This window comes from Marmota marmota, unplaced genomic scaffold, assembly GCF_001458135.2.
Source record: "Marmota marmota marmota unplaced genomic scaffold, marMar, whole genome shotgun sequence".
NCBI classification, from domain to species: domain Eukaryota; kingdom Metazoa; phylum Chordata; class Mammalia; order Rodentia; family Sciuridae; genus Marmota; species Marmota marmota.
In genome coordinates, this window is record NW_026000057.1 from 43,765,448 (window position 1) to 43,787,715 (window position 22,268).

The 22,268-nt window shown below is 34.8% G+C and overlaps 1 protein-coding gene across 4 annotated transcripts in view; it reads left to right on the forward strand.

The window, feature by feature from the left end:
- The window catches only part of Ugt8 (UDP glycosyltransferase 8), an 81,200-nt gene that overhangs the window by 20,053 nt on the left and 38,879 nt on the right, over positions 1–22,268 (forward strand). For all 4 annotated transcript variants that reach the window (XM_048813837.1, XM_015484668.2, XM_048813839.1 and 1 more), the window contains exon 2: positions 7,881–8,704. In XM_048813837.1, coding sequence (XP_048669794.1) covers positions 7,883–8,704 — 822 coding nt within the window. In that variant the 5' untranslated portion in view covers positions 7,881–7,882. The remainder of the gene's footprint in view (positions 1–7,880; positions 8,705–22,268) is intronic.

Consider the following 22,268-nt stretch of genomic DNA (forward strand, 5'->3'; position numbering starts at 1 on the left):
TTTTTTTTTTTTTAATGTAATGGTTTGTAACTGTCTTCTGGTAGTGATTGTACTGGAATTTCATGAGACAAGAGTGGTGGGGTGGTGGTGGTGGTTGGAGTCAACAACAGTAGATGACTTTCATTTTATAAATTATTTCTTCTCTCTCCACCCCAAACCAAGAGGTTCTCATTCTCTAATATGATTTTAGGGGATTCTTTGCTTTCAGTAGTTTACTTGCAGAAAGCCATTCATAATTTACCTTTAAAAAGTCAGATATTGCCTATGTTTGAAAGATAAATTTATTTGCTTTTGTTTTGTGATGCTGTGGATAGAACCCAGGGCCTTCTGCATGCAAGGCAAGCACTCTACCCACTGAGTTATATCTCTATATCTACAGCCGGAAAGATGAATTTTTAAAGCCTGGGCTGTTTAACAACTATGTAGCAAAAGAGCTAACTTTCCCTGAAGCTTGCCCACAGTTACAATATTTTCTTTTAATGTTCTTCCTCTTTTCACATGGTAGAATATAAGTGGATTAATTTACTAGAGACTACATCTTTGTCAAGTTTTTATCTTCTGTTTTATTATCTATAAAATTGAAAGAACCCTTCTTGCCCTTGTATGTTCTTTAAATAATTCTGATCAAGTCTGTGATGCAGGAAAGGTACAGACAGGGTGAGACCTACGGGGACTGACTTGCCCTGGTTTGCCCAGGACTTTCCCAATTTCAGCACTGAAAGTCCCACCCTGGGCACTCCTTCTATTCTGGGCAAACCAGGATGGTTAGTCACCCTGGGGCAATCAGCAGAGACAGTGAAAGGTACTTCAGTTGCTTCACAAACAATATTCTGGGTTTAAACAGGGTTTACTGGTGTTCTGGTTCTATAGTGCTGGTGCTCAAGTGCTTTGTTGTTACACCTTTCCTGTCTGCCTGGTCCAGGATGTTAATCATTACCACATTCTCATTCCAACTGGTAGGAAGGTGAAATGTGAAACCTGTAAGGGTATAAATTAGAAATTGCAAGTAGCACTTCTTCCATCTCATTCTCAGGCACTAGAACTTATATATATGACTACAACTTCCTATTAGGAAGGCTTGGATATGTTGTTGTCTTTTTGTCTATCAGCCAAGCTAGAGGATTCCATTCTTGGAAAAAAAAAAATAGATGGCACAGCTGTGTCCTATTATGTGCCTCTGTTTGCCACCCAAGATATTCCAGTTTCCTTTCAGGATTTTGTGGTTATTTTGAACATGATGGTAATTCTCATAGTCATTTATAATATTGCTGTGAATGTTGAAGTTAGCTAATGAGATGAAAAAAGATCCCTGAATTCAGGACTGTAGTAAGATCTGCACTTGGACTTGCTACTTTCTTCCTCCACCTGCATTGCCCTTTTAACCCAGAAAGTTCTCTGTAGTTGAGGTGATAACTAATTTCAGTGCCTCAGGCAAAAGCTTTTGACTTTAAATTTTGTTCCAAAGTCAGGCAATGGATGTGTCATTAAAATTAAGGCGAAAAAATGGGCCTCTTAATGGTGGTCCATGGAGTCCTGGTGTACAGTCCCGCCTGCAGTCATTTACTCAAATATTATCATTTACTGAGCACTTAATACCTTGGGTAGGCAATGAGAATGACAATTACCACATTTTACTAGCATTCCTACGCTTATTGAGCTTAATTTGTGCTGGGGAAGAGAAAAATTGTTAAAATAGAATGTATATTTATTTAAAAGCACTAGTAATGATGTCCAGTCAGTTTATTTTACTGAATCTTTATGTATTTAATGTTTATTTTACGAGGCTGTGGTTGAGGATCAGTGGTGGAGCGCTCACCTGGCACATTTGAGGTGCCAGGTTCGATCCTCAGCACCACATAAAAATAAATAAATAAAATAAAGGTATTGTGTCCAACTATAACTAAAAAAATATTTTAAAAAAAACCTTTATTTTGCTGGATGGTATTTTCCAAGGCTTACTTGTGTTTGAAGAGAGGTTAAGTTTCCCTGTTTGGTGTAGTGCCAAAATTGACCTCTGGTGGCAGTTATGACTGGAATATTTGCTTATCTTATTGTAAATATAATACTCAACTCCAGGAAGACTTAAATGTCTTGAGAACTTGGCTATTCAGCTAGCCACACTCCATAATCTGTTTTGGATTAATTAATCCACTTTGCTTTTTCTAGTTAGCCCAATTCACTTTTTTTATACAAAGTTTATTTATTTTTTATTAAGTTTTTCTTTTAGGTAGCTTTAAATATAAATAATATTATCAACTATTATAATGACATTATGATCATATTAAAATATAAGATGGTTACAATAAAACTGTAATATTTTATATAATTATATTAAATTATAAGATAAATATTATGGACTCCTTGCATAGAACCATTCAAAAATTAATAAACTTTTATTGTTAATGCAAGTTTAAGTTTACAGCAAAGTTGAATAGAAAGAACGGAGATTTCCTATATTCCTACTCTGTGGACATGCTGTGTCATAGTGCTACATTTATTACAATCAGTGAACCTACACTGACACATCACCATCCTTCAAAGCCCATAGTTTACATTAAGGTGCACCAAGAGGTGCTGGGCACTGCATGGATTTTAAAGAATGTATAATGTCATGTGTCTACCAGTATAATACTAGAGTTCCTTTACTACCCTAAAAATTCCCTATACTCTGTCTAGACATCTTTTCCTTACCCCCAGCCCCTGGCAACCACTGATCTTTTTACTGTTTCTAGTTTTGATTTTTCCAGAATATCATTATGGTTGACTTTTTAGATTGGCTTCTTTCACTTAGTAATATATATTTAAGATTTCTTCCTTCTTGTTTTTTTTTGGCGTGATAGCTCATTTCTGCTTTAGTCGTGGAAAATATTTCAGTTCTGGATGTACCACAGTTTATACACTCCCTTCCTGGAGGACATCTTGATTGCTCTCAAGGTTTGTCAGTAATGTCTGTGTGCAGATCTGTGTGTAGACATGTTTTCAACTCCTTTGGGTATATTTCAAGAAGTCTGACTGCAGACTTGGTAAGAGTGTATCTTCTTTCCACTGTGTCTGTATAGTTTTGCATTCTCATCAGATTGAACGGCAGTTCTTACTGGCCCACATCCTCCCTAGCTTGATGATGATTGTGTTTTGAATTTGGGCTATTCTGATTGGTGTGTAGTGGTATCTCATTGTTTAAATTTACAGTTCTCTAGTAACATGTGATGTTGAATATCTTTTCACTTGCTTATTTGCAATCTGTATATCTTCTTTGGTTAGATGTTCTGTTCGGGTCTTTTGCCCATTTTAAAATTTTGATTGTTTGTTTCCTTATATATTTGTATACTTTTTTCTTGAACTTATCTGAAATTGGTTTTATCTTTAAAGTTTGAAATATGATCCTAACTTCTAGTTATTTAAAGAGTGATCCTGTTATTTTAGGGATTGATTATTTTCCTACTGAATTTAAATGTTCAAGTTTAGTGTAACATATTTATGCATATATTATAAAGACATGTTTGGGTTCTTTTTTCTTATATATTAGCCCAGTGCGTGCTCGCGCACGCGCTCTCTCTCTCTCTCTCTCTCTCTCTCTCTCTCTCTTTAACTATTACTGCATTATTTTTACCATAACATTATTTTAGTGTAACATTATAGTATTTTTTTGGGCGGGGTACTGGGTATTAAACTCAGGGGCACTTGACCATAGAGTCACATCCCCAGCCCTATTTTGTATTTTACTTAGAGACATGGTCTCACTAAGTTGCTTAGTGCCTCATCATTGATGAAACTGGCTTTGAACTCTCAATCCTCCTGCCTCAGCCTCCCGAGCCCCTAGGATTACAGTTATGGGCCACTGTGCCTGGCTTGTAGTATGTTTTAATAGCTGAAAATGCAAGCCTCTTCATTTTTTTTTTTCCATTTAATGTTTAATTTTTTTTGCTTTTACAATTTCACTTTTTCAAGTAGATTTCAGAATCATTTTGTTAACTTTGGGGGCACATGTTACTAGAAATTTGATTATGTTTTTTATAAATCTATACTTTAGAGAAATTTTTTGATCCTTACATTATTTGGTTCTCAGTTGGTCATTTTCTTAAATTTTTCTGAGCAGTTTTAAAATTTATGTATAAGGTATATTATTTAAATAAGTATGAAATAATGAATTAATGAATGATGTATATAATTCTGTTTTCCCTTTACTATTCTGTTTGTTTTTTTTTCCAGAGAAAAACTAAAAACTATGAACTTAAGATGCAAAAAAATAAACAGGTGACAAAATTCTTGATTTTTATAAAGTTTCCTGAAAATACAAGAATAGTTCTTTAAAATTGAAAGACAAAATCAGTCTCAAATCAAATAGTATGTTTAGTACTCAGATTCTCAGGTTAATTCCATAAAAATCAAAGGCTTTAACATTTGTTTTTAGAAAGTGATTGTAGAAGAATTTGTATTGCGTGTTTGTTTTGTTTTTTACTATTTACTATTTTACTATTTGGTAATATTTTCTAAATTATTATATATTTATTTATTTTTGTTTTTTTCTTGAATTTTTACTCTTCTTCCATAAAATACAGGCTTCCTTAATGGTAGGGATTTCGGTATTTCTGAAAATTATTATTTTTGAATAATTCTCATTGTTTTCTAGGAAATAAAATGTTTATCATATGAGTAAGTAATTATTGCTAGTGGTTAAAACTTTTAGAGTGTGTGTGTATGTGTGTATGTGTGTGTGTTTATGGTAAATGGGAATTGATTTTTCTTATCAATTTGCCTTGATATCAGCTGACTCATTTTTTTTCAAGTTTTCCATGAAGAAAATCTTATTAATCTCAGCAAATATAAAGTTTGTTTCCTGCTTTCTCATTTTTGTACCTCATTTATTTTCTATTACATGCTTGAACATCAGAATTATGTTAAATAGTAGAAATAATAGAGAATTCTTAAGTTATCACCAATCTTCTAGTTTTGAAAAGCATTAGTAGGAGTGGATTCATGCTTTTGATTTCTTGGATGTTATTGCATTTAAAGCCCCACCCAAGCCTATGCTAGTGTAATTATGCAAGAAACTAAAGAGATAGCATTATTATTATTTTTTTACCTCATGTAATAAAAAGGCATATCCTTGGCATTTTAAAATGTCAAGTGTAGTCTTATGTCATATATTGAAAATAATGAGTCATTATTTTTAAAAATTAACAGTGTGGTATCTGGAATCGTCATTGTATGAATCAGTTCTTATTTGGGTGTTTTGATGATAATTAATGTTTATATTGGGTAAGAAATTTTGGTGCCACATCCTATGTTGTAACTAAAATCACTTACTATAAAGATAAAAGGCAGTGTTAAAATTGGGGTCTGATACAGTATAATATGTCTGAAGATCATCTTCCCAGGAGACATACTCAGATCATTCTGCACTAGCAAAATCTCAACATTTGTTGATAGTTTTGTTAGTCATTTTCTTATTTACTGCAGTTATCTTTCTGATATTTATATTAAACTGCTGTTGTAATCTTCCATAATTAATTTTGTATTTATGTAGTGGAATAGCATGATGTTTCTTTGGCAGTTGATATTGTTTCTTGAAGACATATGAAGGAGGTAGTTTTTATAAGTATTTTGCCACATGAAGGTTGGTACTTCTGAGTAGTTGACTTTCAGAATCTAGGTATGGAATCTATGGTATGGTAGTCACAAACCATATGTAATTAAATTAAGTAAAATTTGTGTTTCACTTCCTTTGTCACACTAGCCACATTTGAACTGTTCAGTAGTCACATGTTGAGTAGGGTTTACCATATTGGATGGCAAGGATACACATTTTCATCATCACAGACAGTTCTGTTGGACAGCATTATTATAGGTCATAAGCCATAGTTCACTAAAACAAGAATCACCATTTTGGTGATTTATTTTTACTTTGTAATAATTACTGAAATAAAATATTAATACAAAAGGAGAAAGAACAAGATAAGAAACAATGAAAAGACTTGTTCCTCTACTATTATTTTTTTCTTTGTTTTTAGTTATGATGTTGTTTGTGACTGAACAGAGTGTGCCTGCTGTCTGCTCAGCAAGGTTCAAATCCCAGTGGGGAGAAGAGTTGTCTATCATTTGTCCACCATTAAGTACATCTTCTGCGACATGCAGACAGTGACAGCAAAGGACCTGAAATACCTGTTTTTGTGTAAATCTCACTCCTGAAATTCATAACATCAGCATGTAAAATCTCTATTTTTTTTTCTTCCCTAGAATTGGAAGAAGACAACATCAGAGAGACACATCCATAAGGCAATACAGTAGAATAATGTCCTAGAAATTTTTTTCCATGATTTGCTGCTTCTTTCTTATTGATCTTTGTAATTGACAACTTTGCTATAAAAACATCTTGTCCAAATTTGTATGTTAAATATATATATATATATATATATATATATATATATATTAGTTGTAGTTGGGCACGATACCTTTATTTTATTTATTTACTTATTTTTTATGTGGTACTGAGGATTGAACCCAGTGCCTTGCATGTGCTAGGTGAGTGCTCTACTGCTGAGCCACAACCCCAGCCCCAAAATTTGTGTATTTTTAAGGCCCTGTATGCAAGCAACATTTAACATTATACATTTATTACTTTTATTTCTTCTGCCAATGGGAGGGAAAAAGCATCTAGAAATTTAACTTATACTTCAGTTTTGATATTAGAAGAATCCAAGATTTGCCCATTGTTTTTTGTTTGTTTTGTTTTTTTAGGTCTCTGGAAGTATTTGAGAAGGCGTAGTTATTTAAAACTGTAGTTAGGTGTGACTTTTTTCAAATAGTATTGTTAAATGAAAATGAATATGAATAGGAGTAGATTTGCTGATGTATGAAAAAATCCATTCCAAATTATTCCTTGGTATAAAAATGTTAGTTTGCATGTTCAATTGCTTAGACCTTGTCTCTATTTAGAGTCCAAGTATAAATTATGTTGAATAAGGTTGGAAGTATTTGCACTCTATGTGGACCCTATGTGTAATGTGTTCATTTCTAAAGAACCATAGATTATGGCTTTACACAAAATCTGTTGGCATTAAAGAGTAGAAGTGTTAGCCTTGGGATGTACAGCCATTATCTGACTTGCCGTCTGCATCCAAGTTAAAGTTAGAACATAAGAAGTGTGGTCTGGGACATGTTCACTCATCAGTCCCTTCTCTGATATGCAGTACCTCTTGTATGTTTCTAAAAATTTTCTCTCCTAGATAACAACCTTAGCATGCATCAGCAAATTGATATAACTTACACAAATGCAGTCTTCTGGGATATTTAATGATGTTTAGTAGAAGGGAAATATATGCTAAAGATAATTTTTTTTCCTGTGGGAGAAAAGTCTTTTCTACAGAGTTACTGAACTGGTATTTAAAAGAATTGTTTTCTAAAGCTTGCTCTGTTTGGTATGCTTTGGTCATAATTGGGAATGTGACTGATGATTTAGATGATTTAAGTAAGAAATATGTATGCTGATATACCTGGAAATAAAAAATTTCAATTGTTCTTCTTGGAATTAACATTGATGTTCAATTAGGAGATAAACATAAGTGGTTTCATAGGTTATATTCAAAGAAGAAATATCACGTCATTCAACTTTATGTTTTATTTAAAATTATAAAATCCTTGGTTATTCATGAAATTATATGCATTCAGACTGGCCCATTTTAAATATGTATCAACGTTGTTTCCAATTCTGTACTTAAACAGTCTAGCATTTTAAAGTGAAGGCTTAATTAGAAAAAATATTAGCATAATTTCTAAAAGTACTGGATCATCAGATAGTTTGAAAAACATAGACTTTGTACATTGTTTTGAATAGTAAACCTTGTATTCTGTTTTAAGTTGTTCTCTGGTTGTCATTACAGCTATGAAGTCTTACACTCTGTATTTCATGCTTCTGTGGAGCGCTATTGGGATAGCGAGGGCTGCCAAAATCATCATTGTGCCGCCAATTATGTTTGAAAGCCATATGTACATTTTCAAGACGCTAGCCTCAGCCTTGCATGAGAGGGGCCACCGTACAGTGTTCCTCCTTTCTGAAGGCAGAGACATCGCCCCATCTAATCATTACAGCCTCCAGCGCTACCCAGGGATCTTCAACAGTACCACCTCTGACGCTTTCCTGCAGTCCAAAATGCGGAATATTTTCTCTGGGAGATTGACAGCAGTCGAACTGTTTGACATACTGGATCATTATACTAAGAACTGTGACATGATAGTTGGCAACCAAGCCCTAATCCAGAGTCTGAAAAAAGAAAAGTTTGATTTGCTGCTGGTAGACCCAAATGATATGTGTGGATTTGTGATAGCCCATCTTTTAGGGGTTAAATATGCTGTATTTTCAACTGGCCTTTGGTATCCTGCTGAAGTGGGAGCTCCTGCTCCATTAGCTTACGTCCCAGAGTTTAACTCACTCCTCACAGACCGCATGAACTTGCTGCAAAGGATGAAAAATACCGGCGTTTACCTCATTTCCAGATTAGGGGTCAGCTTTCTGGTTCTTCCCAAATATGAAAGGATAATGCAGAAGTACAACCTGCTGCCGGAGAAGTCCATGTATGATTTGGTTCATGGGTCCAGCCTGTGGATGCTGTGTACTGACGTGGCACTGGAGTTTCCAAGACCCACTCTGCCTAACGTTGTTTATGTAGGAGGAATCCTCACCAAACCGGCCAGCCCACTACCAGAAGTAAGGTTTGCTGAACTTCTTGGTAATTGTTTTTTTTTTTTTAATGTAAAGGTCACTTTTGATTTCCAGAAGAGATAGGGTTGTTCTGTAACTAAGGCTACTTGAAAAAGCAGTTAGGATACAAAAGTGCCTTAATTTGCTGATCCACCACTTCCCCTGGACACATTCCTGCTCTGAATGAGCATTTTCATATTATCAAGAGGCCTCTCTGCCATATGATCAATAGACTGTCTGGGAAATAGATTTTTGTTTAAGTAATAACTATAGTATATAAAGAGAATTTAGTGAGATGGTTAGTTTTAATGAGTGTAATTTTTGTTTTTAATTAAACTATTTGTTTAAATTAAACAATTAAATTAAGCTATTAAACTATTTGTTTTCCTCAAATAGCACAATCACAGGTCTCTATGTTTAGTCAACTCAAATTAACATAAACTGATGGCATAAAGGTTCTTCTTGGGAAAGTCAGAATCATTAGAAAGTTTATCTCCTACAATGGAAATGAGGCACTGACTTCCATCAAAGTGGACTACCAACTAATTTAAGTTAGTAAGGAAATGTAACTCTTTAAGGAAATCATGCTCTAGTGCAATTTCATTTCAAGGACAGAATTAATGCCACTTAAAGACAATCTTTTTGTTCATTGCCAAACCTCAGTTTTTTTGGCTGAGCTATCAGTGAATCCCTGAATGTTCTGTTCTCTATCCTAGTTTGCTTTTAATTAGGTATCCTAAACCAGCAGGAGCCAAACACATGTCTGTTGTGGGTTTTCTAATCTCAGGCTGTCTCAACATTTGATGCCATTTACCAGGAAACATAGGACTTGTTCCAGAATTTTCTTTATTGAAACTATTTCTACTCTTAATCTCTGAAAATAATTACTCAAAACAACTCTGCTAAATTGTTGTTCCCCAGCTCTGGGTACTCTACGCAAACAAATCTATCAGAGCTTTGCTGAATAGTAAATTCAGATTTTCTCCTATAGGTATCAGATAATGACAATCACTGGGCAGAATTTTTTATGGGTTAATAAGGTGTTTGGAATATATTTCCTATAGTCTTTCTGATACAACCATTAGAATTATACTTGAGAAGAAATACCTCGATATATTTCATGTAACATAGAAACATGGAAATAGCCAGATCTGTATCCTGTTCAGTGCTAGCATTTTGAATTGATACAGCCACCAGAGCTAGTGTCACTGTTTAGCTCTCTGACAGCTGTAAGGGATAGGGACTAACCCCAGTTTATCTCAGCCACTCATGTATTTATCCAAGTCCAATGTGAATCCTTAAAATATTCTCTACCAGAGTCACCTTGTGATATATCACTCTCCTAATTAAAGGCAGCTAAAATCAGATTTTAGAAGTACCTTCTAAAAGATTTGGTAAGCAAGTCTGTCTTGACTGTAATGGAGTCATTTATAATGTTATACAGATCAGCCTCATTCTGTCCAGGTCTTTCTCTCCCCCACTGAGAGCAGTGCCCTCAGTCAGCTCATTTTGGTTTGATTTGGATGCCTTCTTTCGTCTTTTATCACCTTATTGAAGAAGGAATCACTATGAAAAGGAATCTACTCCTTGCAGCAACTTGAATGTCACAATTTAAGTCCAGATAATTTTTTATGTCATTTTTTATACTTTGTTCATTAAGATGCATAGCATGTGAGCATTTTCCCCTTATGGTCGAAGCCTATCTTGCTTCCCATGCATCCTGATGTCCTGACTAGCTTCACTATTTGTTTTACTTTAAAAACAAAATCATTTGCGTTTTCTTCGTATGGTCACGTGAGGTAACGCTCAAAAGTTTTTTGATTTGCCATAATGTCTTGACATGGGCTTTAGCCTACTTTGTGGACTTTGCTGCTCTTTTTTCCTCTTCAGGCTTTCTGTAGTGATTTTATTCAGGTGTGTTTTCTGTTTGCAACAATTGCTTTGTAGTTGGGTCACACACAGACATACATGTATGGCATGTATGTTATATGTAATTTAAGGACACGGATAAGTATATTATTAGCATTGAAAGTTTTGGATTCTAAGTTTGAAAGGCTGTTTTCATTTCAGTAGACCATTTATAGTTCTTCAGCAGGGAGTATTTGAAAAATGATATGTCTTTTAGATATTCCTTACTTTGTTGAGGTTTTATGTGCTTGGGAACACTTGTGTTCCTACTGAGATTTCTCCAGTTGATTTATGTGAGATGATAAACTATACCATGGGGTTCTAAAAGTTAATGAGTTTTTCAAATGCCTGTATTATTTACAAGGCATGGTTTGACACTAAACAAGAGGGTGCAGCAAGTAGCCACGGAGAACACACAGTTCACTAATAATGGCTTAATTGTTAATTGCCTTGCTATCTTACACTGGGAATGGATTGAGTTTTCCAGATGTCTGGAGATGATTTGACCAGAGGGATTTGAATTTCACGACCTGGAATGAAAAGGTAGAAAAAATTTCTAAAAGACATTTTTTTAGAAGCTTTCATAAGGGTTGAGTCTTAAGAATCTTTATAGAGTATCTAGATCAGCTTCATTCATTTAATGTTCCTGCCAAACAGCCTGTGTGATGTGGATTGTTTTGCTGTATATTAGTTTGTCAAGATGCCCATCCCTCTTGTCACTCATTTTTTCTTGTCATTTACGCAATCATAAATGTGTACAAAATTATACAGAGAGAGCAGTTTTGCTATTTTTTTATATTTTAAAAGATTGTTAGTGCTTAAAGTAAGCATCAGATGATTCTCTTACTTTTTGGGACTTTAGTTCTTTAAGAATTTGGTAATAGGAATCAACTGAATCCAAATGTTTTTGATCCCAAAGTGCTGTGTTGGTAAAAAGTGAAGAAACAGAGTGTCTTGATCACAGAATCATTTTAAAATGCACGTTGGAACTGTTCCTGGAGGAACCCTCTCTGTGTAGTATCAACTATTTGGGTGCCCGTGGAAGGAGTCCCAAAAGATGTGGATAAAGGGGAAGAGGTTGAGATTGGACCATATCAGTACAGTGTTTTATGTGCTATGCCGTGGCAGGTCAGAAGAGAACATGGATGCAAAATAAATAAATAAACTTTGCTTTGGCCAAGACAAAGACCTTTAAATAGGTCCCTATTTTGAGTAGGTCCTTTAAATATTAAAAGTGAATGAAATCTAATAGAAAGTGATTGTAGCTTTTAGTAGTTTTATTGGAGGGCAATAACAGTAATACCAATTTATTGTATTACAAGTTCACTTCAGAAAACTTTCAGTTATTAAAATGAAAACATTTCACGTGATGGTTTTTGGGTGATTTCCCATTGGCCTGTGCTTTGGCCCTATCAGGTAGTTGGATCTTTGGCACTTTTCAGCTCTTACAGTACTGAACCATTTTGCCTTCACTGTTGGTTTTCCATACCACACTCTTTCTGACCAGAACGTGGCCATCTTGAAGGCAGATACCCTCGTTGTTCACTTTTGCACACTGAGTGAATGCAAAAAAAGTTTGCATTCAATAAATATTTAATATTAAGTGAACTATATCAAGTAGAAATAGTTGCCAAAAAATTAGATGATTTGGCTAGTGCAACAATATTGTTATTATAACCATTGTTATCTGTTTGTTCCAAATGGAGGTCCTTATACCATCCCAGCCATAAAGCAATAAAAAAATTCCATGCTAAGTTATTTTAATGAACTGTTATACCTATTTTAATGTTATTGATACTTAGAAAAGAGAGAGCCAGACATTACTCAATTGGTAAACTAAAATAATCTCTACTCTGTTCCAAATATGCATGTAAACAGGGATAGTAATGAATGACAGAGCAACTATTTCTGTCTTGAAGGAAGATGTTAGATGGCATGGCACTCCTTAGGTGCCTTTCAGTGATGCTTTAATGCCAGGTAAGGAGTGATAAGGGCATCTTCATTTTCCTGTTCTGGGAATTTTTAATTGAAGGAAGCATAGTCTTGAGCAGAGAGATAGTAAGAAATAAGAAAAGAGATGAGTCCAGGTGTGTAATCTCAGCAGTTTAGGAGGCCAAAGCCAGTCTCATCAATTTAGTGAGACCCTGTCACAGAATAAAACATAAAAAGAGCTGGAGATGTGGCTCAGAGGGTAAGCACCCCTGGGTTCAATCTCTGGTGCCAAAAATAAATAAATAAATACATATAAAGAGAGAAAACAAAGATAAGAAATAGCAGGAGATCAAGGTGAGGATCATGAAATAACAACTGTTTGTCATTTTGTCATTGGCCAGACTACCTAGAAAATGAAAGAAAAAACAACAGATTGAATAGATAAGTCCCTTGTGAGGAGATAAGATTGTGAGAAGAATAAAACCAAGAAATAAACAACAGTGCCTTCCTGTGTGTCTTCAGCATTCATTGATTCACATGGAAATTCGCATGGAAGCCATTATTTACCGTCCATGTGGTGTTTGAAAGCTGATCTCACCACTAAGGAATGGAATTCCTAGGCTGGGATGTGGGACTAGAGTCCTTAGTGCTGTAAGGCTGATGCAGGGTTGCAGCAGTTATGGAAAATCAAGGCCATTTTAATAATATTTTACATTTACATTTCTAACATATTATCTCATGATATTTAAAACCTGAGACAGCATTATAGCTATTATACCATATTGATTAAAGTGCTAGTTTTAAAATAAGTATTATTTAATCAAAATACATATCCTATATAGTTGGGTTCCTAATTTGGATCCCATCATTCACATATAGTTTTATAGAATGTCTTCATCTGTATAGTAATATTATACTATATTGGTAGCTATTTGGGGATCAGAAAATTGAGGACTAGAGTGTTTGGAAGAGACTAATAATTTAGTTCTATTTACTAACTCTGAGTTCAGATATTCAATACAACATGATAGTTGAGCAGAAATAATAGATTCCCTATGGGAACTCATTAACGTAAGATGTTCTTGCAGATGTATTTGCAGTAGTTTTGTAGCTTATACATTTTTGTCTTTATTTTGTAGTAAGAAACTAGATTGCCTTGTTACGTGAATCTACCCAGGAAGTGAATCAGGCACTGTTGAAACCATCAATAACTTACTGTTCAGTTCACTGATACCATAATTTTCTGAGTAGCATTGTAGTTTTAAACAGTTTATCTATTGTTTCTGTAGGCTTTATGAGTATAAAAGCATTTTCTAATATGAGAACAAAATATACAACCAAATTCAAATTAAACATGTTGATAATTGATATTTAAGGGCCTGGCATGATTTTTAAACACCTCTTCACCTCTGCTAAGTCTTAAAGCTTTAATATGCCCCAGAGAATTGTTCATTTACATATTAATTCAAATACTGGCAATGTTAAGTGAAATATTTTTTAACAGATCATTTCTACAAATGACAATTTTTGCAAATAAATTACTGTTGGCACCAATATTTTTGGTATGATATTTTCAATAAATACTTCTCATTCCAATCCAAATAGTTCTATTTTGGAAATTAAAGTAGCTACTGCCAATGAGTTTGCTGGATGTATTCCTGAGTGCAGATTTTGAAGAGAGGATGAAGTGAGCATCGGTTTATGAAGAATCAGTGATACTGAAAACAAACTACCTATTTCCTAGTTTTGTTTATGGAATATTTTATACCAGCTTTCCAGACACTGGATGGTGTTTCGCAAAGAGAAAAAACATGTTATTTTTTTTTCTTTAGCCAAGTGATTGTAACTTTGAATCTTGGTCTTCATGCAATTCTTGGATAAAGGAGTCAGCCCTATTAACATTAGGATACTCACCCAAGAGGATTTTGGTGGATAACAGTTGTAGCTAGATCTGGTGGGTGGTAGTTGCTGCTGTTATTATTGCTGTAGTAACTCTTGTAGTTTATGATAATCTATAATTACTGAGTCATGGATCACTCCCTGTTTTCCACATAGCACATAGAAGAATAGTTTCCGGGTGGAGGTGAAGGATGGATGTAGGGGAGGCATTCATCTCTGTTCTAGCACTTGACTCTGGTACTGCTTCGGGATTTTTATTTATCTTTCCTACATTATTGTTCTCATGGAAGTAGAAGGAATCTGACAAGTGAAAGATGTGGTCTTAGGCCCTCATGAGTGTCTTTTAAATGAGCAGAAACTGATGGATATGTCTTTTCAAGGGCAGAAAGAATTAAGGGAGTAGCTCTGAGGGTCTGCAGATGCTGGCCTCTTTAGACTTAGGGGTACGTCTGTGATTTTTCAGGCCTTTAAATGGAGGAGCCAGACAGCTGGAATTCCAGCCTCTCTTTGCTGCCTGTACACCTGTCCATTTCTATTTTTGTGTTTCTTATTCCTCAGGGAACTGAGGGGAAACTCCAGGCAAATTGATGACATCTGTCCTTCTAGTCTGATTTCCTGCCCAGGCTCAGTTCCATAGTCAAACTTCAATGAGCCTGGACTACATAACGTAGAAACCTTAAAAGTAAGTTGAATATTTTCTAAAACTGAGGGTACAGACCCAGCAACCAACCCCAATCTTCATCCTTATATTTTCCTGTATATATGTATGATATATCCCTTCGTATAATTTGTACTCTCATTTCCTTTCCTCAGTATTGTTTAGATCAGAATTCTATGGCATACATGTTAAGTCTTGATTGTAGGTCACTTAGTAGGTCCAGTGTGGGCCTAATAATTTGTACAAGTTCTCTGGTGATGTGATACTATTGGGTCTACTCTTTGAGAGCCATTGCTTTAAACTCAACCATAATCTGAATCTTGTGATCCAGAAATTTTAATTGTGTTATAATGTGTTTTGTGAGAAACACCTTTTTTTTCATGTTAATTACAAATTTTCCTCTGTTTTAGAGAATTATTTTCAGTGTAAATTGTACCAAAGAAAATGTGTATGTATATTAATTTCAAGAACTAGAAAAACTCTGGATTTTGTTGCACATTTGGTCAGTTCATTACCTTAGAATTTCATTTTGTGAAATCAGACAAAATTTCTGCAGAATTACCCAACCCTTGCTTTAAGATGTAGATCTAAATACAGTGTCCATGTGCAGTCCTGTTCGAAGGAGGTAAAGACCTCAGAACTAATTCTTTCAAACTCTTCTCTCTCTTTTCATTCATCTCTACTGTTTTTTTTTTTTTTGCTCTGTGTCAAGGTATATTTTTGTAAAGCAGCCTTTATTGCTCTTTGTAGGAACCATGTTTAGTAGATTCAAGAATTCTGATTATATTAACATAAATATAGTCAGTTAATTAGTTGGTTCACAGAGCATCCATTCTAGAAAGTACTCTGAGAGGTAAGAGTGCAATGAAATATGAGAGAGGAAGATCAAAAGGCAGATCTTGCTTTTCTCTGAAATGTTTTTCTACTTCAGAGACTTCCTATTAAAGTGGTCATTAACTTTCGCCTGTAGTATTTCATGTGGGTGATTTTCGATAGGGTGGCTTTTCAGGAGAATTATGTTGTTCAGATGCAAGAGGGAAGCCTAACGCCATGTTGTAGATGTTATTTATTTTTCCTCAATTTGCTTCTGCTTCCCCAAGTCCCAGGATCTATAATATAGTAAAAATAAACTTACCAAAGTTGAGCTGATTTTATACTTCATTGAATATAGCAACTGCTTAATAAATGTCTGTTGAATTGAATTGTTTTATACTCAAATTAGATTTACAGAAATTGGTCTTTTATAGGAGTTGAAAAGATTTAATTTGCATAGATCCTTAAGAAAAACTCTAGGTTCTATAAAATTTTTAAATCTTCCAGAAAGAGTAATGGAGGAAGCAAAACTCTTGAGTTTTTTTGAGTTTTGATCTGAGTCATTCTTTACATCCCACCCACTCTCATGTTAATTCCTGCAGTGTTTGTAACTTGAAGTTACATTAATTCATTTTGCAAAAATTAATTAATTAAATTTGCAATGAATGAATTAATTATATTCATTTTTCAAAAAAAGAGATAAAATTATTTTTACACTATAACTTTTTATCAGTGAAAACAGCCCAAGTAACTTGATAAATATTAAAACTTTGAGGCTAATTAAATCTCCTACCACCATTTTTGGACCATGGCAAGGATCAACTAAGCTGATTTGACATTTACTTTTTCGCTGCAAAGTCCTTTTAGAACTTTTTCACATGTGTGGTAGTGAAAAGATTTGCTAACCACAAAGGAATGACTACTCAAATAAGGGATAGCCATTTTCTTTCACATTCAGTGCAGATCATTGGGTCCCAATATGGGCCAGGCACTAAGGTAACAATGTTAAATACAAGTTATAGTTTCTTTGTGCCACATCTGTTCTTGTAGAGTAAAATACAAAACAAAAAACAAACAAAACACACACTGCTTTCCCAGGTGATCATAGTAGTGCCTCTAGGGAAGGTAGTCACTGGAGAGAGAGTGCACCCATACCTAAGAGGGGAAGTGGGAAGGACCCAGTGCTTTGAAGACCTGGCAGAGGTCCAGGTGCTGAAGAGTTGATGGCATGGGGTGAGGGAAGGTGGCTCTACTCAGTTTGGAGAGGTGAGCAGAGATTAGTTCTTATACATTGTAAAGAGTTTGGAATTCATACTGAGGTTTTAAGTGGGCTAGCACATGCTTGGATTTACTTTTAAAAGGGTTATGCTGGTTGTTTTGTGAAGAAAGTAAGAAGGGAAGAAAGGAGACAGGGAGGATTAAGTGAGTGGAAGTTGCAGTAGCTCAGACATGGTTTGGTGGCTTCAGAGGTGGTGAGAAGTAGAGTGATTCTAAGACTATTTGGGAGGTAGAATTGACTGAGCTGGAGTCAAGTACAGGGGATTTTAAGAAAACAGGCCAAACCTGCTTGAGCAATGGCATTTCCTTGAAGAGACAGACTGAAGGATGAACACATGTTGGCAGGAAATTCTGTATTTAGTTTGAGGCATGTTGAATTTGAGAAGCCAGTGGATATACAAGTGCAGATGTCAAATTGACATTGCAAACTGTGAACATAGTGTTGATAGGAAAAGTCAGAGATAGTTATTCAAATATGGGACTCCCAAAATATTGTACTAATACCATGGACATAAGTGATATCATTTTCATAGAGATGTACAGTCTCTAGTGTTCTACTGTATAGAAATTAAGTCAAGGGGTAGGGTGGTAGGGCGAGCCTTCAAGGTTCTGAGAAGTCATGACCTAAGAAGTAAAGGGTGACCAGAACAAGTGGTGTTTTGGCCCAGCTATTATGATTGCTGCTGAACCTGATGTTTCCCAGTGTGTTTGCATTGGTTATATCTCTGGACAATCTTAAATGTAAAGCAGATAAATAACAATAAACAACTACACTCTATAATAATCCACACTTTCCTTTGACAATCCAGTTGGATCTGTGTGTCTATCTGATTGCCAAAGTTGGCAGAGCACCCACTGGGAACCAAGTGAATACATTCAGCCTCTCACTGCAGGTCCTGGGGAAGATCACCTTGCTCATATCACTGAATTATGGACAGGTGAATGGTGAGGCTTGGTCTGTTTAAAGTTTCTTGCACTTCAGTGATGATGTGAAAGAGAATATTTTTAAGCACCATTCATATATTAAAATGCAGACTTCTATTCTTAACTTGAAACATTCTTATATTTGGTGAAGTTATGTTGACGGAAGCAAAGTCAAGCAGATGTACAGTATTTCATAAAGGTGGGGCCTTTTGGGGGTGGACAAGGGGGAGGCCTACAAAAGAACTGATTTTGCAATGTATGTAAAACTTTGACTTTTCTAGTAAATCAGAAACGATAATTAGAAATAGCATTTTTAAAAACTAATGATTAAAAATTCAATCCTTGATTTCATTTTGTATAATTCATAAACCACATTTTCTTCCAGAGAATATAATTAAATTATCATTGTTATGAAAATATTTTTTCTTGAACTGTAACCTTAAAGAGAATTTTAGGGCACATTAAACATCACATACATACATATACATACACACACACACACATACACATATACATATATACCTACACACATCCACACACATCTATACATACATGTATGTATATATCTTTAAGGATAAACTAACATATACGTATGTATATATATGTTTGTGTATATATTAGTTAATCCTTTTTGGAAGTTAAATGTTTTAATTTTTTTGTAATACAGAAATTATGAAATATTGAAAATAAAAGGCAAAAGTTGAAAGTACAGGAAAATGCTTCAACTCTTTGAAAATTTTGATTTAATTTTGGTAAACTTCAAATGCTTTTCATTTTTTTTTCCCTAACAGTTATTTCAGATAAATTTTAAGCAACTTGTTTTGTAAATAAATCTTCAAAATGAGGCTTGTCTATTAGATCTTTATAGATTTAAAGATGTTTATGCTGATGTGTAATATGGTTGTTTTCTGTTATGAAGATACAAAAGTCTCCATTATTTTTAACTATTTAGGATTGTTAGATGTTACAAGAAAGGTAAAAATAAAAAGAATTTACTTATGTAATAGATTATGTACAGCTTATTTTCAGTTGAATGCAAAAATCCATTTTTTGTGTGTTTTCAAATCATGTATGGGCCTCTGATGACAGTGTTTTAATGTAGATGGTGCAGTGTATTCTTCATAAGCTTGCTTAGTAATAAATTTTAATTTTTTTAAAAATTATAGTTTAATGGAAATCATATGTATGCATATGTGATTTCAACTGGATATGCTACTTAAGCTAGGGCTGTTTTCTCTCTAGTCCACATAGCTTTTCAAGAGAAGTGACGAATACTACATAACTATTAGCTTTATTCACCTATTGTATACAATCAATGCTTATATTGATAACTTTATTTCTTTCATTTGAATAGGGCCTCAAAAGTTTTATATCCAGTATTTGAGTACTTTTGTTATTCTCTTTAAAAAGTCAGTATTAGGCACTACTGGTTACTACCAGCTGAAGCTTTACACAGCTGTGTATTTAGCATTTAATCATGCTAAGAATTGCTAATTAGAAAATCAAACCACACAAAGCATACTCAGTGAAGCTGATACAATACCATTTTTGTTTAAGAAACAGATAAATAATCTTTATACATTAGTGGTTTCATTAATAAGCATTTGTGCTGAATATGTAAGCAGGCAATCTTTAAATAAAATGTCTTAACCCACTAGGAATAATTTGTCAATACTCTCCTTTCACAGAGATCCATAATCTCTTTAAAATAAGGCCAGCCTTAGTCAAAATTGCTACATTTACACTTGGCCTTTCAACTTCTTTCTATTGTCTCATTTTCTTCGGTTTTACTCTTTTCAGCAGCTCCTTCCACCTCATAGGCATAAACATTCTACTGCTCTCTCCCCTGCACTTTGTGTTTCCCCTAATTGGAACTCTGTGGCCAAGAATCACACTAGAGCATCCTCAGTTGACCTTGCTGTGGTTCAGTCTGCCTGATATTCCAAAAATCCCTTTCTACTTTACTTTAATAAAAACCACCTTGTTTCTTGCAGCCCACTGTGGCACACACCTGTAATCCCAGCTACTTGGGAGGCTGAGTCAGAAGGATCACAAGTTCCAGGTCAGTCTGGGCAACTTAGTGAGACTCTGCCTCAAAACGGAATTTTTAAAAGGCCTTGGGATGTAGCTCAGTGGTAGAGTGCTTGCCTAGCATGCATAAGGTGCTAGGTACAATCCTCAGTAACACACACACACACACACACACACACACACACACCCATACCCCCCCACACACCTTTTTTTTCTAAACCTTTTATGTGGTAAGCTGCAGCAAAGAATGAGGACGAAAAAATTCATTCAGTGATATGTATTAATGGCTGAGAGCAGTTTAACCCATTACCTTTTTAGGAGTAGTGAATATTTTATACTGAAGTCAAAGGTCTAGCATTAAGTCAGAAGAATCAATACTAGCAACATAAGTAGTTTGGTTAGTAAATGGCAGAAATACAGTGATTCCAAAGGATTTGAGGGCATGCTCTGGGTATCCCCGATATCAGTCTTTATGGCTCACTTGCATGGGGGCATTATTAGTCTAAAAGTTTTGAACTTGTTTTAGAAAGGAAGTAGTGCAGCATTTTCAGCTTTTTGTAGCCCCAGATGTCAAAGTCACTGTGACTTCAAAAGTAATAGCCAATGTTAAATTTCTGACTTGGTTGGGCTGGGCATACAGCTCAGTTGGTAGAGCGTTTGCCTCTCATGCACAAGGCCCTGGATTCAATCCCCAACACCACTACCCCCCCAAAAAAAAAAAATCTGACATGGTGCTAATATAATGGGCGCTTAACATTGTCCTATAGATTTGACTTTCTCTTTTAGGCTTAAGAATAAAATAGACTGGACACAAGCCATATTGAGAAGTCAAGATGTGAAGAAAATACTTCAGTGCGTTGAAAATGTGTGAGCTGTACAGATTTTGTTGAAACTACCCTTGTTTTGAAAAATGCATTTTGGGAAATAAGCAAGTCTTCCTGATTGTCTGGAAGTCACCAGGTACATAACTATTCCTAACCTTTGTTGACTAGTTCTGCTTCACCAATTCATGTAGTGCATATGTACCTGAAGTAATAGAAGTCCCTGGACTCTAGAGTTCAGAGTTTGAGTCTCATGTCTGCCACCGCACATCATATAAAACACATCATTCACTAAGGTAAGCTGTTATTTTTAAGAGCATATTTAGTAGAGATGCACAGATTTGGAATTTCAGTGTAATTTTTCCTACAACTCCAATAATAAGCAAAGTATTTTGGCGATCTCACTAATCTGGATGACAACCAGAAAGCTAGAAAGTCAAAAAGACATTCAGAAGCCAAAATAAATGTTAAAATGTCCAGGAACTAAGGTTCATATGCTTGTTCACAGTAGTCACCTTCAGGCCTTTTTCACCCTGCATTAATTTACTCCAGTTGTTTACCTTCTATAGAGCTTAATTATCTTATTCCACAATCCATGGAAGAATGAAACAGAAATTAATTTTTAAAGCAGGTGTGCTGAAAGCCAGGTGGAAACTGACAACTGTGGTTTAATTGTTTAACTGTAAGAGAAGGAGTAGACCCTTCCAGAATGACAACAATAAAAAGAATATCAGTTTCTCTTAAGGTTTGGCCTTCTTGGGCCATTTGGTGTCACAGAGCCTGAGGACGGCTCTCTGTCACAGTACACAAGTCATAATTAAGTTCATATGTTGTACATACTCAGTGTGAACAAGAAAAAAAGTTTAGGGCACCTCTTAATAGGAGCTTCCATCAGCAGTGGACTGCAGCTGTCGTGCAAACTGAATGTTCTAGAAAGACTCAGTTCACAGCAGGTTTCAGATAACTGCATTTGTACCTAGGTTAAGCAATTCGGAACTATTTCATTAAAATAGCCCCAAATTATTCATTGCAAATTGAAGAGTTTGGGCTAAATTAAATCTTTAGAACCACAGGTTAAAATTTGTAACCTCATATAAACCTTATTCCAGATTAATAAAATGTACATCTTATTAATAATGTATATTAAAACTTCTAGCAGACTTCTTGAAATCAGTTACATAGAATATACTATTGTATAGAATGACCATTGAAACTTGCTTTAGTTACTTAAAAACAACCCCCTCAAAGTTATTTTATTATGATGATGAGGTCAGAATGTAATGGAAAATTTTATTTATCTATAAAT